Source organism: Martes martes (assembly GCF_963455335.1).
Source record: "Martes martes genome assembly, chromosome: 7".
In the NCBI taxonomy this organism is placed as follows: Eukaryota; Metazoa; Chordata; class Mammalia; order Carnivora; family Mustelidae; genus Martes; species Martes martes.
Window position 1 is genome coordinate 34,768,413 of NC_137894.1, and position 16,754 is coordinate 34,785,166.

General features: G+C 46.9%; 1 protein-coding gene across 1 annotated transcript in view; it reads left to right on the forward strand.

Annotated features, from left to right (window-relative positions):
- Window positions 1–16,754, forward strand: part of THSD4 (thrombospondin type 1 domain containing 4) — a gene marked incomplete at its 5' end in the record, with an annotated part of 544,049 nt that overhangs the window by 92,844 nt on the left and 434,451 nt on the right. The window contains one exon of the mRNA XM_080808167.1: window positions 6,374–6,476. Coding sequence (XP_080664293.1) covers window positions 6,374–6,476 — 103 coding nt within the window. The remainder of the gene's footprint in view (window positions 1–6,373; window positions 6,477–16,754) is intronic.

Here is a 16,754-nt window from a genome sequence, read left to right on the forward strand (position 1 = left end):
ATAAAAAGTAGTACAAATGGTAAGAAGTACCAGCATGGCAGAGAAAGCTATATCCTCTCCCTAGATATAATCGCAATCACTCATTTTTTTAATTTGCTCCTAGGGTCATTCTCTCCATAACTCTAATAGCAAACTCATATCTTTGCTTCTTGATACATCAACTTCAAATTTTCTCCGTTAGCTACTTACTCCAAAATACGAAGAAATGACCCCATTTCCTCCCACACTGCGGATCCTTACTAGCTACGTTTTTGTTTTCTGTTTTACTTTAAATTACATATAGTGTGTTAACAATTTTTATTTTCTGGATTTATCCACGTTCGGGAGGACTCCTTGTTTTGCAAGATTGGAAATGTCGTGCCCGGTTTGCCAAATTCTTCTCATTGCATTACGTGTTTTGGCTGATGTATTTTCCTCCACACGGCCTCTAAAATCCCTGCCAGAGACTATAATGAGGGGTTCTCCGTATACCCAATAGTCAGTCCTAATACCTGATGCATAGTCATAGGGGCACAGTGAATATTTGCCTTTGAGGGAATTTCTCCTCTTGTCCTAGCAGATGGCAAAGGGTCAGGAGGCCACTCTGACTAATGTGATCCCTGAAGTAGCAAGTAGTAGGGGAGGAGAAGTCTTAAATGTTTTAAAAAGTTTACATTTGGCCGTATGCTTTCTGATTAATTAGAAGACAGAGGTTCTTGTTTAGGTCCTCTTACAGGCATAGAGATAGAAAAATCTAAGGAGGGAGACATAAGCACTCCTGGGATAGGCCTCGATTTGTATGAACGTTTATCCAGAGTACCTAAAAATACGTGGTTTTCCTGGGTGAACAGATGGGGTTAGTCATCTTACTATCCACTGGGTCTTTGATGGAGATATTGAATGAGAGAAACACCTTTCTCTAGGAGAACATTATGAACTTAGATGAAGAAAAAAAGGTGTTTGAGAATGAAGAAAACCTCGGGATTTTGGAGGGATTTTTGCCTTGTTTTTTGTTTTAAATCCAAAACCTTGACCCAACTCTGACTAACTTTCCAGAGAACGCTAGGAGTGGTAGCAGGTGGCAAGGGTTTTTGCGAGGTTGAATTTGTTCCAAGTGACTCGAGAAAGCAGATATGAAACGTATTTGAAAAATGTGCTGGATAATTTCTAAGCAATGTTGATCCACGGTTGTATTATCCTGCAGCTGGAAACCAAAACCCCTTTTTCCAACCGGGGAAGGGAAAGGGGAATGTTTCCTCAGAACACCTATCCGTCAGGCACTTGAAGCTTCTGGAACTGCCGGAATCATCTTCGATGTCCACTTAGATTCTAGCTCAACTGACATATCCTGAGCATTATTATGAGCTAGAAATTTTAATGTATTACTAAGTCAAACTTCACAAAATATCCCTGAGGGATGGGAGTGCCGCGGGGCTTGCTACTGACATGCAGTGATTTGGGTTTAGAGAAGTGAAGTGCTTTGCCCCAGGCCACCCGGCCACCTCCCCTGGCAGTACAGGGATGTTAACTGCATCACATATCGTAGGCTGGTCGCTGGTCTTTTGATTGAATCCAGAGCAATGCAAAGGATAAAAACAATGCCTGTCTAACCCAGGCAGACTTCAAGGTCATGTTCCTCGGTGCCACCTTCTTTGGGGATGACAGCCTTCGGTCCACTGAGGAAGTGAAAGTAATTAATTATCAAGAGGTAGGTATGCGATCACCAAGAGTGGCCCCTTGAGCCGTGTCAATTCAGATCAACCGGGATCTCTAGGAACATAGCCCGAGTTTCCATAACACTCTTTGTAACTCATAGCAACCCGAGACAATTGTCGAGATGGAACTTTGGATAGGGTCTCAAGTGCTTTATGAGGATTTTCAGCTCATTATATTAAAGTCCGTCTTCATTCCTTTTGCCATAAGAGACCAGTGGAAACATTGCTGCCTCTTTTGGGTGAGAGGAAGTCATTTGAAGGGTGGTTATCTCCCAGAGACATTTCAAGGCAATGAAGCTCCGGTCTTTGCTAGCCCCATTCTGCGTGGACTTGATCTCTATCCTCCCGGATTTTTCTCTGTCCCACTTTTCTGGCCTGAAGGTTACAGGAATCTACGTCCATGGAAAGGATTAGTGTCTGCAGGAAATCTGCCCAAAGCCAACTCACAGTGTAAACTAGACACAGTCACCGATAAGATGTGGGTGACTCAGTCCATGGCATCAGGAAACAAACAGCCCACTTAAAATGTAACAAATGTAAAATGATCTGTAACCTGAAAGTTTGAACTTCAGAGAGTCTGTTAAAATGAGAGGAGATCGTATACTGATAATAGCATGACAAGTACAAACAGATGTAACCCACAGAAGACGTGAAGCCGAATTTCCCTGGCCCTGCTTGGTCCTGAGTCCACAACTGCATGATCTTTACAGCCGAGGCCCCTCCACCAGGCCTCAGAGGCTGAAATCGACCTCGGCCGCTAGGACCTCTCGGGCAAGGGGTTAAGTTCCCCTTGTCTGAGGACCCATGCCAGATTCACTTTGCTGTCCTCCATTCTTGAGGGGCACCATGGTATGGTGGTTACTGGCATGGGTTCAGGGTCCAAAGTGTGTGGGTTCCGATCCTGACTTCATCATTTATCAACCCATGACTTTGGGCAGCTCCTTCAGCTTTCTGCTGCCTTGGCTTCCACATCTGTAAAATGGGTATAATAGTTGTGGTGAGGCTGACATGAGCTAAGATACACAGGCTCATGGGGTAGAGTGCCTGGCATTTAGTAACTGCTCAGCACAAGTGAGTTGTTCTTAACATCCTCACTGGCCCAGGCTTCTGCCTGCATCACCTTTACTATAATTTTATCTTAGGAACCCACGTCCACATTTGAGCCCTGTGAGCCTTGCATTTCTCTGGCCTGGGCCGAGTGGCCCCTCATGTGGCATCCCGTGAATCCTGCAGGGGGAACACACGGGGCGAGGCCAGGGCCCCCGGTCATCTCCAGCGGCATCTGCCCACACTCAGCATGTGCTGGGTACCACAGGGAACCTGTTGGGCCCACCTGCCTTTGGGTGACTGGAGGTGGATTTGCTGCCTCAGTGCCTGATGCCCCACTGTGGGTCTGATGCCACATGAAGCCCCCCAACCCCCGCCACAGGAGGTAACTGGGCCAGGCTCACATAAAAGGAACTTGTTGGTGACCTGGGGCAGGGTGCCCTGTATGATCCCTCACAGGTGACTGGTTGGCTTGGCAGATGTGTATGGTCAGAGTGAGAGCCTTAGTGGGGCATTAAGATATACCCTAAGATTATAAACTGCGAGCACATGTAAAGCTGGCAAAGGGCCGGAGTGTTTGGAAGGGCTCAGTAATGATCCACTTTTATTACATAAATATTACATGTTTATTGCAGAAAAATTAGACAATGCAATACAACAAAGCTTTCTTTTCTTTGTGGAAATAGAAAAAATCTGTAACCCACCTTCCAGAGATAATGCTTTTAACCTTTCTTTCTCTATGGGCGTGCACGTGCACACACACACAATCATTTGGCACTTTTTTTTTTTTTTCACTGAATGGGTTGTAGACTACTTTCCGTGTCATGAAATATACATTTCTGTCATCAAGTATTGAGCATTTCAAAATGATTCTACAGATGCGTTGGTTCATGGTCCAACCTCTTGGCATATTTTGCTGGTGGAAGAGAAAGGGGTTAAGCAGACTGGCTGAGTTTTTGTGGTCTGTGGCTTCCAATTCTGATAACTGTCCCCAGACAAATTAAGGGTGGCTTCTGGCTGGAGCCTCACTGCAGAGCAACTTGGCTTTCCAGAGGTGTGGTTATCTGAGGAACAGGACATGTGCCCGCTTGTTCTGGTCTGTTTCCATTATGAAAAAAATGCAACTGAGTAGCTAATCTCTAGTTTCTGATTAGGGCCAGAGTGGGTGGTCAGTGCTCTGGGCTCAGTCCCTCTGTCACTGTGACCTCTGGTGAACTGTGCCACTTCTCCAGGCCTCTGTGTCTTCATCTATAGAGTAAAGGGTTGGATTTGGTGGTCACTGTTCTAATACTGTGATTGAGTGTTAACTAACGCCGAGTAAGAATGAGGCTGAGGTGTGGCCTTTGGTTGCTGCTGTGGTCCAGTGCCAGGCCAGCTGGGCCATAATCAGTGAGGGAGTTCTTCAAGCATATATTCCTGGACCCTTTCCCTCCCCTAACACTGGGGTAAGGCCTGAGAATCTGCATTTTTAGAAGATTTAATTTATTTATTCATTTATTTTTATCTTATTTTTTTTTTTATGAGAAAGAGAGAGTGAGTTGGGAGAGGAGTGGAGGGAGGAGGAGAGAATCTCAAGCAGACTGCACTCTCAGCATGGAGCCCCGACGCGGGGCTCAATCTCACCACTCCGAGATCATGACGTGAGCTGAAATGAAGAGTCAGATTCTTAACCAACTGAGCCACCCAGGCACCCAAGAGAATCTGTATTTTCAACAAATCACTTGGCGATTCTTTCTCTTTGCCGGGACAGTGACTTCTCCCAAGCCACCAGCTGATCACATCCTCGTTGAGCTCTGGTTCTGACCTAAGGGTTGTCAAAAACATCTCGATGCCAAATCCTTCATCGAGACAGCTGGTGTTGCCAGGCGCCTGCTTGGTTCTGGCTTGGGTGCCGCCAGCGGCCCGGCTTCCGGAGGAGACAGCCTTGCCCAGCCTGCTGGCTTCTCACCGATGGTCAGAGCTCAGCCCACCCTGACCATCCACTGGGCCCTTCTCTCCCCACCAGTTTCTAGCACATTCTCCTTCCCATAGCTTCCTGCTGCATATGGTTTGGTTCAGGCTGTGGCAGGGTCATGACCAGCCAGCAGCCTCGCCTGACTGATCTTTATCAAACAAGAGATGTTTTTCCTTCCACCTGTTTGTTTTTTGTTTTTTTTTTTTTAAGATTTTATTTATTTATTTGACTGAGAGATCACAAGTAGGCAGAGAGGCAGGGAGTCAGGGAGGCAAGCAGAGAGGCAGTGGGGGAAGCAGGCTCCCCACTAAGCAGAGAGCCCGATGCGGGGCTCGATCCCAGGACCTTGAGATCATGACCTGAGCTGAAGGTAGAGGCTTTAACCCACCGAACCACCCAGTTGCCCCTCCTTCCACCTGGCTTTATTCCTCCTCTTGTTCCCTCCTCTTGAAAAGACCTGGTGTTTCTGATACATACCGTAAATTTCTTTATAAATCCTTCAGGACTTTGAGTGACCTGATTAGCAGTTTATTCCAGAGATTTCTTATACACAGGGTTTTTAATATTTAAGGGGCCAGGTTCCTTTTCCTCTGATTATTAAAACACGCATGTGCACAGGCGTGCGCACGCGTGTGCACGCACACCCCATGCTTAAGTAAGAGTATATGTAGGATTTAAAAAGGTAGATCATGCTTTATCCATGATTTGTATTAGAGATTCTGATCTTAGTATTATATTTTGCATTTATTTATTTCATGTCACACTTTGCTTGTATTTATCTTTTATAAATAAGAAAGAAACCACAGGGAACTGGATATTTTCTTTTCTTTTCTTTTTTTTTTTCACTAGTGAGTTCTACACTACTGGATATTTTCTTAGAGTAGTCTAGTTTATCAGAATTACCTGGGTAGTTTAATAAAATATAGATTCCTGGACCTCTTCCCAGACTTACTGACTGACGATCCTTGGGGGAGGGACCTGGGACTTTGCATTTCCCGTGAGCTCTCTGGGTGATTATTTTGCATTCTAAAGGCTGGGAGCTGTGGCCTTAGATGGTGGAGAGAATTTAGACAAGTTGGGCAGCCTGGTGGCCACCAGACCAGTTAGCCTTAACTCCAGCTTCTGCCCTCATTGGCTGTGTGGGTTCCTCTGTGCCTCAGTTTGCTCATTGGTGAAAAATCTGCAAAACTATCAGATTGGCCTCATTGGTCACCCTGAGGATTAAATGCATTAGTAAGTGTACTGTGTTCAAAGCCGTACCTGCACATGGTAAGGATTCTGTACATGCTTGCTGTGAATATGATCCCATGTCCAGGAGTGGCACGAACAAAGTCAAACAGATGGAAATGGATGGCCTTGGTGGGGGAGGAGGCAGGCAGACCAATTTGTCAGGAGCAGAAGGTTTCAGTTAGTGGTTTTCAAATTACAGTGCAAAAGCTTAACCTGGGGAGCTTGTTAAAATTTTAGTGTCCTTCCAAAGATTCTGATGTAGTAAACTTGGAAGGAAGCCTTGAGATCTGCATTTTAAATTTTTGATGCAGGTGATCCGCACGGTTTCAGAAATGCTGCTTTTGATGGAGGAGGATTGGCATTTAAAGCTGGAGAGGTCTTCTGGGACGGGCCTGGGGCTCTGAGAAAATGCAGACACTAACTGCACATTTAATATCTGTTTTATTAGGTGTGTCCAGAAAGCAGTAGAAGCATCCGGGAAGTCCAGTGCGCATCCTACAACAACAAGCCCTTCATGGGCCGCTTCTATGAATGGGAACCGTTTGCAGAAGGTAAGCCTAGACCCAGCTCTGCCCAGAAGAATTATTCTCGTCTCTTCCCCAACCCTGTTCTCTTCTGCCTGATGCTGGAGGAATTGGTGTGATCCTGGTTTGAGCTGAAATAGGGAGCAAAGTAGGGCCCCAGGATGCAGGAGAGCCTGCCAGGCAGGTTAGCTCAGAGGACCCCTGGGCCATCTGTCAGAGAGATGAGGCGTTGATAGAAAAGAGAGGCATCTGAGGCTGACTGGGTGTTGGGAGGGGGACAGCATTTGAGGAACTGGAGGGAGTGAGAGGTTCAAACCAAGTTGTGAGGATTGAGTGGGGGCAGTTGCCCTTTTCCTTGGTTTCTGCTCTAGGCTTGTGTGGTGACTTCAGAGGATGTGTAGTGTTGTAGAGTTGCCAGTTGTTTGGCATTTGTGTGTATCGGGGGGGGTGGGTGGTTCACACTGCTCTTTCCAAAGCTGAACTGCCATAAGCAGGCATTGTCCTTGGTACCAAGGTTCCTGCCATTTCAAAATGGCGGCAGGTCTGATTTTGACAGAATTCGGTAACACTGCTCTGGATCCCAGAGTCCCTTTTCTTAGTTGAAACTGAAGTGATAACCTGCCTTTCGGACTGAGAAGTATTAAATTCTGGGAGATTCCTTCCGTCACAGAAAAAGTAGGCTCCAAAAAGGCAAAGGGTCAACCAAAACTTGTGGGCTTAAATACTGGCAGCTAAGTTGGCCAGAAGGGGAGAGTCCAGCCACCCTCAGTGTCCACTGTCGGCTGAAGGCAGTGACCAGGACCGCTGGTATTGTCCAAAACCCAGAGTGCACAGCCCTGCCGCCACGTCTGCGACCTGGAGACATTGTCCTGGGAGAGGGCTTCATAGTGATTTCATCACAAAGTCAATGCCCAGGGAAGCCAAGCTGTGGGAAGTCATGTGTTGGTGGGAACCCTGGGGGAAGAGGGAGGCATTGATATCTGCTCTGAAATTGGTTGCAAAATGGTTCCCTTCTCATGGATTCTCAAAGGTGTCCCATGACCTCAAAACTGTTAAGAGCTGACCTGACTAAAAAATCGGGGTTACCAGATCTGAACAGGAAGGAAGAAGAGATGAAACATAGTCAGTTGGATGCAAATGTGAGATTGGCAGGGAGGCTAGAGGGCAAACTCGGGGAGGATGCCTGGAGTGAGGTTCTGATGCCGTGAATCAGAGCTTGGCTTTGATTCCACCCTGAAAAGCCTTGTGTTAAATGCAAGCTGGTGTCCTGATTTGGATCCCGGAGTGGGCAAAGGCATGAGTGGAATGCCTGCTGAAAGATGCACGAAGTATATAGTTATGTCAACAGTATCGTACTGTTGTGAATGTCTTAGTTTTATAAGGGTATCGTAGTTTCACAGGACGTTAATGTTAGGGGAAGCTGGGTGAAGAGCATTCGGGAACTCTCTGTACTATCTTTGCAACCATTCTAGAAGTCTAAAAGGACTCCAAAAGAAAAACATGTTTTAAAAGGCATCGTGCTCCCAGTTTGCTAGATCTTATATGCATTCTGATGAAGGTAACGTCTAAGACTTGCTTTCTGCGGGTGACCGGGAGTGCCCCGGATTGAAACAGTGTGCTTCTTGGAACCTCAGAATGTGTCCCTCTCTGGAGACAGGGTTGCTGCAGGTGGAAGGTGTTGTGGTCCTGCCAGAGTAGGGTAGGCTCTTAATCGAGTATGACTGGTGATCTTACCAAAAAAAAGGACACAGACTTCAAGGGAGAATGCCAAGTGACAATGAAGGGAGAGATTGGAGCAATAGGTCCACGAACCAAGTGACACCAAGGATTGCCAGCAACCGCCAGAAGTTAGAAGAGGCAAGAAAGGATCCCGGCGTAGAGCACGGCCTGCCGGCACCTTGCCTTTGGACTTCTAGCCTCTAGAACTAGATTTCTGAGACTTTATTTCTGCTGTTTTAAGCCACCAAGTTTGTGGTATTTTGTCATGCAGCCCTAGGAAACTCCTAGGAAGAGGAAAGAACTAGGTTCTGGATGGATTGAAGTCTGCCCACACATGAAGATCAGAAAGTGGGGTGGTCCAAGCAGTAGCAGGGGATGCCCGGAGAAGTGAGGCATAATTTACAGTGAGTGAGCCTCTGACGGATCCGGGTCTACCCAAGTCTGTGGTTCTCCACCCTAGCCGCTCATTAGAATCATCGAGGAGCCTTCCAGAAATATCGACATCTGGGCCCCACTCCCAGAGATTGTGATTTCATGGGTCTAGGTTGCCCCTGGGGCATCAGGATTTTTCTAAAGATCCCAGATATTTCTAATGGGTACCTGGGGTCAAGAACCTCTAATCCCAGGGGAAGGCAGGACCCCATAAGGAGTGGTTGGCTCTAGCCTGAATTAAGAGACCGAATTGTGCTGGTGTTTATAAACTGCGAGATATATTGCGTCGGAACAACAACGGAAGTCCTCAGCGAACATTTGGGGATGAAGTTACCCAGGCCTTCGTCTGAGCCACACCCTTGCTTTACTGTGGGTCTTGGGTAATAGCTGCTTTATTGGGATTACCTGGGAGGAAGAGCGAGTTCTTCCAGCAGGGGGATGTCTACTCGATTGTTTTGCCTGGAGCTGAAGCGCTTGGCCGGACCTTGGCTGCATCGTTTGGGCTGGTCATCAGCCAGCCATGGCTGTCCAAGGCCCCCGGCTCCTGTCAGGCCCTCATAGATTTGGGTCTCATCTCCAAAGCCCTGTGTATTGCAAAGAACTCTTGTGCGGAAGTATTCATGTATTGCAGCTATGTTCTGTGCACATCCGCTGTTGTCTGGTTTACGTTTGATTCTGCCTCTTCTGCTCTTTGGTTTGCCCTGATTTGGGCTGGACCTGAAATGTGAGGCCGGTGAGATTTTTTTTTTTTTAACACTTACCTTAACATATATAGACAAAAAAATAGGTTGATAGTATCGTAATAAGCTCCTTCTACTGATCACTTAATTTCAACAGTTATCTACTCATGGCCAGTCTTTTCTATATATACCCCACCCTGTCTTCCTGACCCAGATTTTGGGGAACTATTTGGAATCACATCATATAGCACTGTTCCTTGGTAGATATAGTAATTAGAAGTCTTGGTTGTGAGTGACAGAAACCCACTGGAAAGTAGGGATTGGGACATAGAAAAACAGATTCAAAAATCGTTACATACTTCTTGATCATAGACCATAAGATTTCTTTTTTCTTTTAGTAACACATAATGTATTATTTGTTTCAGGGGTACCGATGTGTGATTCATCAGTCTCACACAATTCACAGCACTCACCATAGCACATACCCTCCCCAATGTCCATCACCCAGCCACCATATCCCTCCCACCCCCTCCCCTCCATCAGCCCTCAGTTTATTTCCTAAGATTAAGAATCTCTTATGGTTTGTCTCCCTCTCTGGTTTCCTCTTGTTTCATTTTTCCCTCCCTTCCCCTATGATCCTCTGTCTTGGTGCTCAAATTCCTCATATCAGGGAGATCATATGACAGCTGTCTTTCTCCAATTGACTTACTTCGCTATGCATAATACCCTCTAGTTCTATCCACATCGTCGCAAATGGCAAAATTTCATTTCTTTTGATGGCTGCATAGTATTCCATTGTATATCTATACCACATCTTCTTTATCCATTTATCTGTTGGTGGACACCTGGGTTCTTTCCATAGTTTGGCTATTGTGGACATTGCTGCTATAAACATTCGGGTACACGTGCCCCTTCAGATCACTACATTTGTATTTTGGGGGTAAATACCCAGTAGTGCAATTGCTGGTAGCTCTATTTTTAACTTTTTGAGGAACCTCCATACCGTTTTCCAGAGTGGCTGCACCAGCTTGCATTCCCACCAACAGTGTAGGAGGGTTCCCCTTTCTCCACATCCTCACCAATACCTGTGTTTTCCTGACTTATTAATTGTAGCCATTCTGACTGGTGTGAGGTGGTATCTCACTGTGGTTTTGATTTGTATTTCCCTGATGCCGAGTGATGTGAAGCACTTTTTCATATAAGCTGTAAGATTTTAAGAACCAATAAGAATTGTGGTGTTTTACAAAGGAAAGGAAATGCAAAATAACAGCAGATTAGAGAAATCAGCTACCATCTACAATGTGTTACTCTGTCTAGAAGATTCAGCATTCTTGGAAGATATTTATGGACATTAATATGTCTCAGGTGCCCGGGAGAGGAGCAGCCCGTGGTCCCTGATAATTGCATTTACTTTGACTTTGTTTCCGTAGTTCTTTCTGTGGCTAAGATTGTTTTCTTGATTTCGTCCTTCTTCCTCTTAACTGACTCCCAGGCTGCCCTGCGGGAGGAGGACGCTGTTAATGCTTCCGCAGGGGGTTCAGACATCTCGGCTGGATTTTGCTTCAGGTTCTTGGTTTTGTTTGGATGTTTACCGCTACCCACATGTGCCTGCTTCGAGAAACAGCTGCACTCACTCAGTCCAATGCCACATAGGATAGTAAAAGCAGAGGACACTCTGATAAACACATTAATTTTACCACAGGCCTCGTCTTTGGCCTTTAATCACATTTCCTGGATATGGCGATCTCTCCCGAGATAAAGCCTCTCGGCGTTTTCCTCATACCCCTAGACCTAAGACTGTAGAGACGTGGCGTCGGAGTTAGGGTGCCCACGCACCCCTGTGTGCCTGGGAGAACAAAGATTTATGCCTGTTGCCCAGTCGCCTTTCACCCTCCAAACCATTTTGGACAATAAATTACGCGGCCAGCCCCGCTAGCATGGGCCGCATTAATAGGAAGACTCTTGCTTAGATGCGGACTGTGGGGAACGTGGTACCGGTTTTTCATGCTCAGGGCACTGGGGTTGGGCAGCACCAGAGGCCAGGGTTTGCCGGGTCGCTGAGGACTCCCCAGCAGTAGGGGTCGGTCTTCGTCTGTGAATCAGGAGACAGCTTTGTGTGTGGGTAGCTTGAGTCTGCTTCGTGGCCCTGAGGGCTGAACTCAACAGAACAGTGGGGAAATCTAAAAGCCAGAGGTGAGGCAGAGTTAGAAGCCGGAGGTTGCTGGCTGGTCATGAACAGGCCATGGTATCTGTCAGGATTGCCTGGGTTAGGCGGCAGCAACAAAGAACCCAGTCCCAACGACTTCTCGAAGCCAGATTTGTTGCTCGTGCTGCAAATGTAATGGGGTGTGTGTTCTGCTCCTCCGGGGGGCCCCAGGCTGGCAGAGGCTGCCTGTCCCCTTATGCTCCCACAGAGGCGGGGACAGGGAGTATGTGAATCACGCACGGATTCTCGAGGCTTCTGCCAGAAGCCGTCCCTGTTGTTGCTGCTCCCGTCTCATTGGCCAGAGCGAGTCGCCTGTCATACTGAACTTCAAGGGCGGTGGAGGGGCCATCCCACCGTGTGCCCAGAGAGGAGGAATGGAATCTCTGCGACCCGCCCTCATGACTAGCGCAGGCATAAAGCTGCGGCGGAATCCCCCAGATGCTTTCCTTAGACATCCAGGGGACTTGGATCAGGCTGCTTGCAAGACTAGGAGATTTTGTTCCAGGGAATATTAAAGGTGCTGCGCAGCCTCCCATGGGCACAGGGCCCTGAGCCATTGAGCTCAAGTTCTTCCCCTTGAGTAAAGCTTGGAGGTGCGGAGATGGAACGTTGATGCCCAGGTGCCCAGCTGCCCAGCTGTGCCCCTGCTTCCTCCGCTGGCCCCGCAAGCTGCCCTGTCACGGACACCATGTTCAGGCATGGAGCAAGGGCTCCCAGAGAGAAACACTCACAGTGTCATCACAACTGTGGAGCATGAGATGGGAAGGCTTGGGACCAAGTCCTGCCGGACCCGGGGTGAAGACGCTCATGGTTTAATGAAGCAGCTTCATTCCCAGGCACTCGGCATGCTCACCCCCACAGCCTAGCCCTCCTGCAGAGTCTGTAGTCACTATGAACCTTCCCAAGTGGACAGGACAGGCCTTCAGGAAACAAGAGGGATGTTCCAGTGATGCCTTAACAAGATCCATTCTTGGCCTCTCTTATACACCCTAGGGGGAACTGGCAAGGTGGGGCCATTTATATTTGGTGTATGCATATACAGTGAGGACAAAGAGAAATCCCAAGGTCAATCTCCTTGTGAAAAGAAAAAAAAAACAAAAAAAACAAGGATTTTGGTTTTGTACATGTTGGGTTTGAATGAATGGTAGCAGATGCCGAGCAGGAAGTTGGGGATGAGATACTGATATTTAATGGTCGTCGACCTATATTTGAAGTCATTGGCCTTGGTGTGATCATTAAGGCCACCGCAATGCATGAGACGTTCAAGAGAGTGTAGAATCATAAGGACAATGACATCCAGGAGGGAGCTTGACAGTATGTCCACCTTAAGGAAGCACGGGTAAGAGGCTCAACCATTAGAGTTGTGAAGGGAAGGCATCATATGCTCTGGGTTCATCTCCTCTCTTAAGGAAGTCTGCCATGCTTCGTAAGTTTCTCTGATTGCATACACCAGAACGAGGAACAAATGAGAAAGTAGAAACTGCTTGTCTTTATTGAGTACTTACTATATACCAGGCACAGTTGTAAGTGCTAACTCATTTAATGCTCACAATAACCCTGTGAGGTGGGTCCTGTTATCAGCCACAGAAGAAACAGAGTCATAAAGAGGTTAAATAACTTGCCAGAGTCACCGCAGCTAGCAGGGGAGAGAGCCAGGTTCAAACCCCAGAGTCTGGCTATGGAATCTCTCCCATCAGTGTGGATGGAAGCCAAGAGAAGGATTTGCACAGTGGTGAGCATTTAAGACCAGTCTTTGGGTACCTGTTTTCATGGTAAAAATCAACTGAGTAATTGAAGTTTAGCTTTTCTTAAAAAGCAAGATAGGAGAGAGAGAGAGAGAGTGAGAGCGAGCATGCGCCAGTCAACACAGCTGAACACTGCAAGAGGTCAAAGAGAGAATGAGAAGTGAGAAAATAAAACCACGATGGGCTGTTGGGACCACAACTGGGAATTTTTTAAAAATTACCATGAAAAAGTCATATTGAGAGTGTTTGCTAGTTTAAGGAGAGAGAGAAAGGTTTATTTAGAATGGTTGAGAAACAAGGGTGTGTGCAGATGGAAAGAATGAAGCTATTGGAGAGGGAGTTGGGGTTTAATAGAATGGTATCTACAAACCTCCCTTGTCCTAAAAGAAAAATAGGCATTTTCCTTTTCCCTGCCGAAAGTATATTATTGTTTCTCTGCAAGGTATTATAATAAGAAAACTTCTTCAGCGTTTAATAAAAATTCATTTATTCAAGAGAAATGAAAGCAGTCATATGTCCATAAAAAAGATTTGTTTAAGAATGTTTATAGCAGCTGTTTTCCTAATAGCCCCAAAGCTGGAAACAACCCAGATATCCATCAACGGGACACTGAGTAAACAAACTGAAGTACATTCATACAATGGAGTATTACTCAGCAGGAAAAAAAGAACACCCTACTGAAATGTATAAAAACCTGGATGAAACTCAGAAATATTAAGTTGACCAAAATAAGCCAGATGCAAGAGTACATTCTGTCTGATTACATTACATGATATTCTAGAACAGGAAGAATTAGGCTGGGGTGATGGAAATCAGAACAGTGTTTGCCTATGGGAGTGAAGAGGGGTCAGCTGGAATGGGACACGAGGGAACTTTCTAGAATCAGGTGATGTTCCTTTCTCTCTTCCTCCCTCCCTCTTTTATTTTTCTTACTCTTTCCTCCTGACTGTGGAGGAACAAGACAATTTTTAGGAGAATAGACATTTTTAGAATCATCTAAAATTTATTGGGCCCGGAAATCCTCAGGTCCAGAAGCTAGGCATCTGTATTAGTTACTCTTCTTCTTTTGCAAGCAACAGGCACTGATTCTGGTTAAGTCAAAACAAAAGGATTTTATTGGAAGAATATCCAGGAAGTCAGAGAAATCAGGAAGTGTGCAGAACCAGGCTTGGTGAGGGACAGGAATTAAGGAAATTCTGGGAGTCCAGGTGAACAGAATTGATGGTCTTCCTTGCGTGCTACTGCTGCAATGGATAAGTTCCAACAGGTTTCTCCACCCAAGATTCAAAACCCTGGAAACAAGTAAGAGCTCAGTTGGCTTGGTGTAAGCCACATGCCGTCCTCTTGGCCTGAGGGGTGAGGGGGTGGGTCCCCTGATTGACATTCCCACCAAGACTATATGGGCCGGGGCGGGGGGGGGGGGTGGAAATCAATTCCCAAAAAGGAAATCCAGATGCTGAACTGTAAGAATGGGGGTGGGAGTGGATCCTGAATGGCCCCAGCCAAAGTCCGTAAGAGAAACTCATGACAAGTCAGAGTACCCACCAGGCTGCCAACTTTCATTTCATCCATAGACTCACAGGGCTTCTTCATACCTTTGAGGGATTATTGGAATTGGAATATAACATATGGGTATCACTCTTTCATTCTTCTTGTGGTGTTCACATTTCTAGAGGTTTCTGCAGGTAGGCCCCCTTATGTATGCATGACCTATAACTGTGTGGGTCCCCCTTACTCCTGAACCTTCTGCCGGCATGATTCAAGTTGACCGGGGAGCATTTACACAGGGGCATGGGAGAGAGGTTGGGGTTCCGTGGTGCCCTTCCCACCCCACTGTGTCCAGTGACGGGGATGGTCTCAGGGAGAAGTGAAGGGTTAGCAAAGACTCTTCCCGCCACCCCCAGTCTCCACAGTCTGGGTCACTGGGCTAGGATTGTGTGTGTGTGAAACATGGCTATTCCTCACGTCCACGCCGTGTTTCTCTCTCTCTCTCTTTCTGAAGAGTAAGGGGGATGTAGTAAGGGCGCACATAGGAATCACACCTCTCTGTTTGTCTTTTCCCTGGGGAGTTAAAGATTTCGAAAAGGAAAGATTGTTTGAGGGAGAACATTGTCCCTGCTGGAGGGTATTCCGGAAAGTGTAAATGATTCCTGTAAAAGCAGTTTCTTTCCTGGCACTTGAACTAGTGTCATTCTAAGTAATTAGTAAAGAAGAGCCTCAGGATATATTTCAACATCCAGTGAACAGATTCGTCTCTTTAAGGATTTGCAACCTAGTGTGGAGCTTAACCCCATTGCAAAATATTAAATAAGGAGACTCAGTCCTGTTACTTCTCTCTTCCCCAAAGCTCAGTTTCCCACGGGGACTGCCTCCATCCCATAGTGTGGCTGGCCCGGGTGAGCGCGGTTGGGTGTCCCTGCAGTGTTCCCATTCTACAGACGCAGGAACTGAGTCCAAGGGGTGGATGGTGGGCGCAGGGCACAGAATCAAATGGAAGGATCAGATTAAATGAGAACTTACACAACCACAGCCTGCTGAGCCGGAAGCAGGGCTTTGCTTCAGAGGCTTCCGATGAATTTTCGCTCGGCTCTGTGTCACCAAGCCTGGTCAGATTTGTTTCCTCTACAAAGAAACCAATGTGTTTTTACGTCAAGACCACCAAGACTTCTCCAGGAAATCCCGGGACTCTATGTTCATCCCTTGTGCCCCCTGAGCAGAGGGCTCTTACTACAGATCAGAGGGGACATGTCCCAAAGGAGCCATCGGGACACTTTGTGGCACCTTGCGTGGACATGGAGAAATTAGTCATGGGCAGATACCGAAAGGTATTCAGAGTGAGAGGGTTTAGAGCTAAAAAGTAATCAGGGAGTATGCAATATATACTTGAATTGCAAATTCAGCTTATCCTTTCTGTATTTATCCAAGAATTCTCCCTTTATCTGCATAGTCCCTCCCCCCACAGCTATTAAACAGCAGCTGTACCTGTCCATCTCTCTTTCTTCGAAATCCCAGTGGGAACATCCCATGGAGCAGTGGGCCTCATTTACAGAGGATTCAAGGAAAAATCTGTTGTGTCTCTGAGGTTGGGCGGCAGAAGGGAGAGAGTTCGAGGCAGCATCCATTCACCCTGACTGCCTTACCCGCCTCCTCACGCTGCCTACACTACAACACACTCTTGTGATGCTACCAGTGTTTGCCATGGGGTGCTGTTATTACCTGGCTGCCCTTTGGAACCACCCTGAATGAAGGGCCCAGTTTCCCCCTTCGGATATTTGAAAGCAGCCATCTTGGCCCCTGGGGCCTTGTTTGACCAGCCCAGTGAATTCTTCTTTCCTCCTCTGGATGGTCTCTGGACTGGGGCATGCTGTTTGTTTATCAGTATGGCTGTTCTCTTTGGAAGATAGTACATGAGTCCCACCACGCGGTCTCCTAGCCTGCGCCAGCCCTGGCTGAGTGTAGCTGTGCTGTGCCCGACTCAGGAACGAGGGGCGTCACAGGAGTGATTGGTGAGGTCTTGCATGGG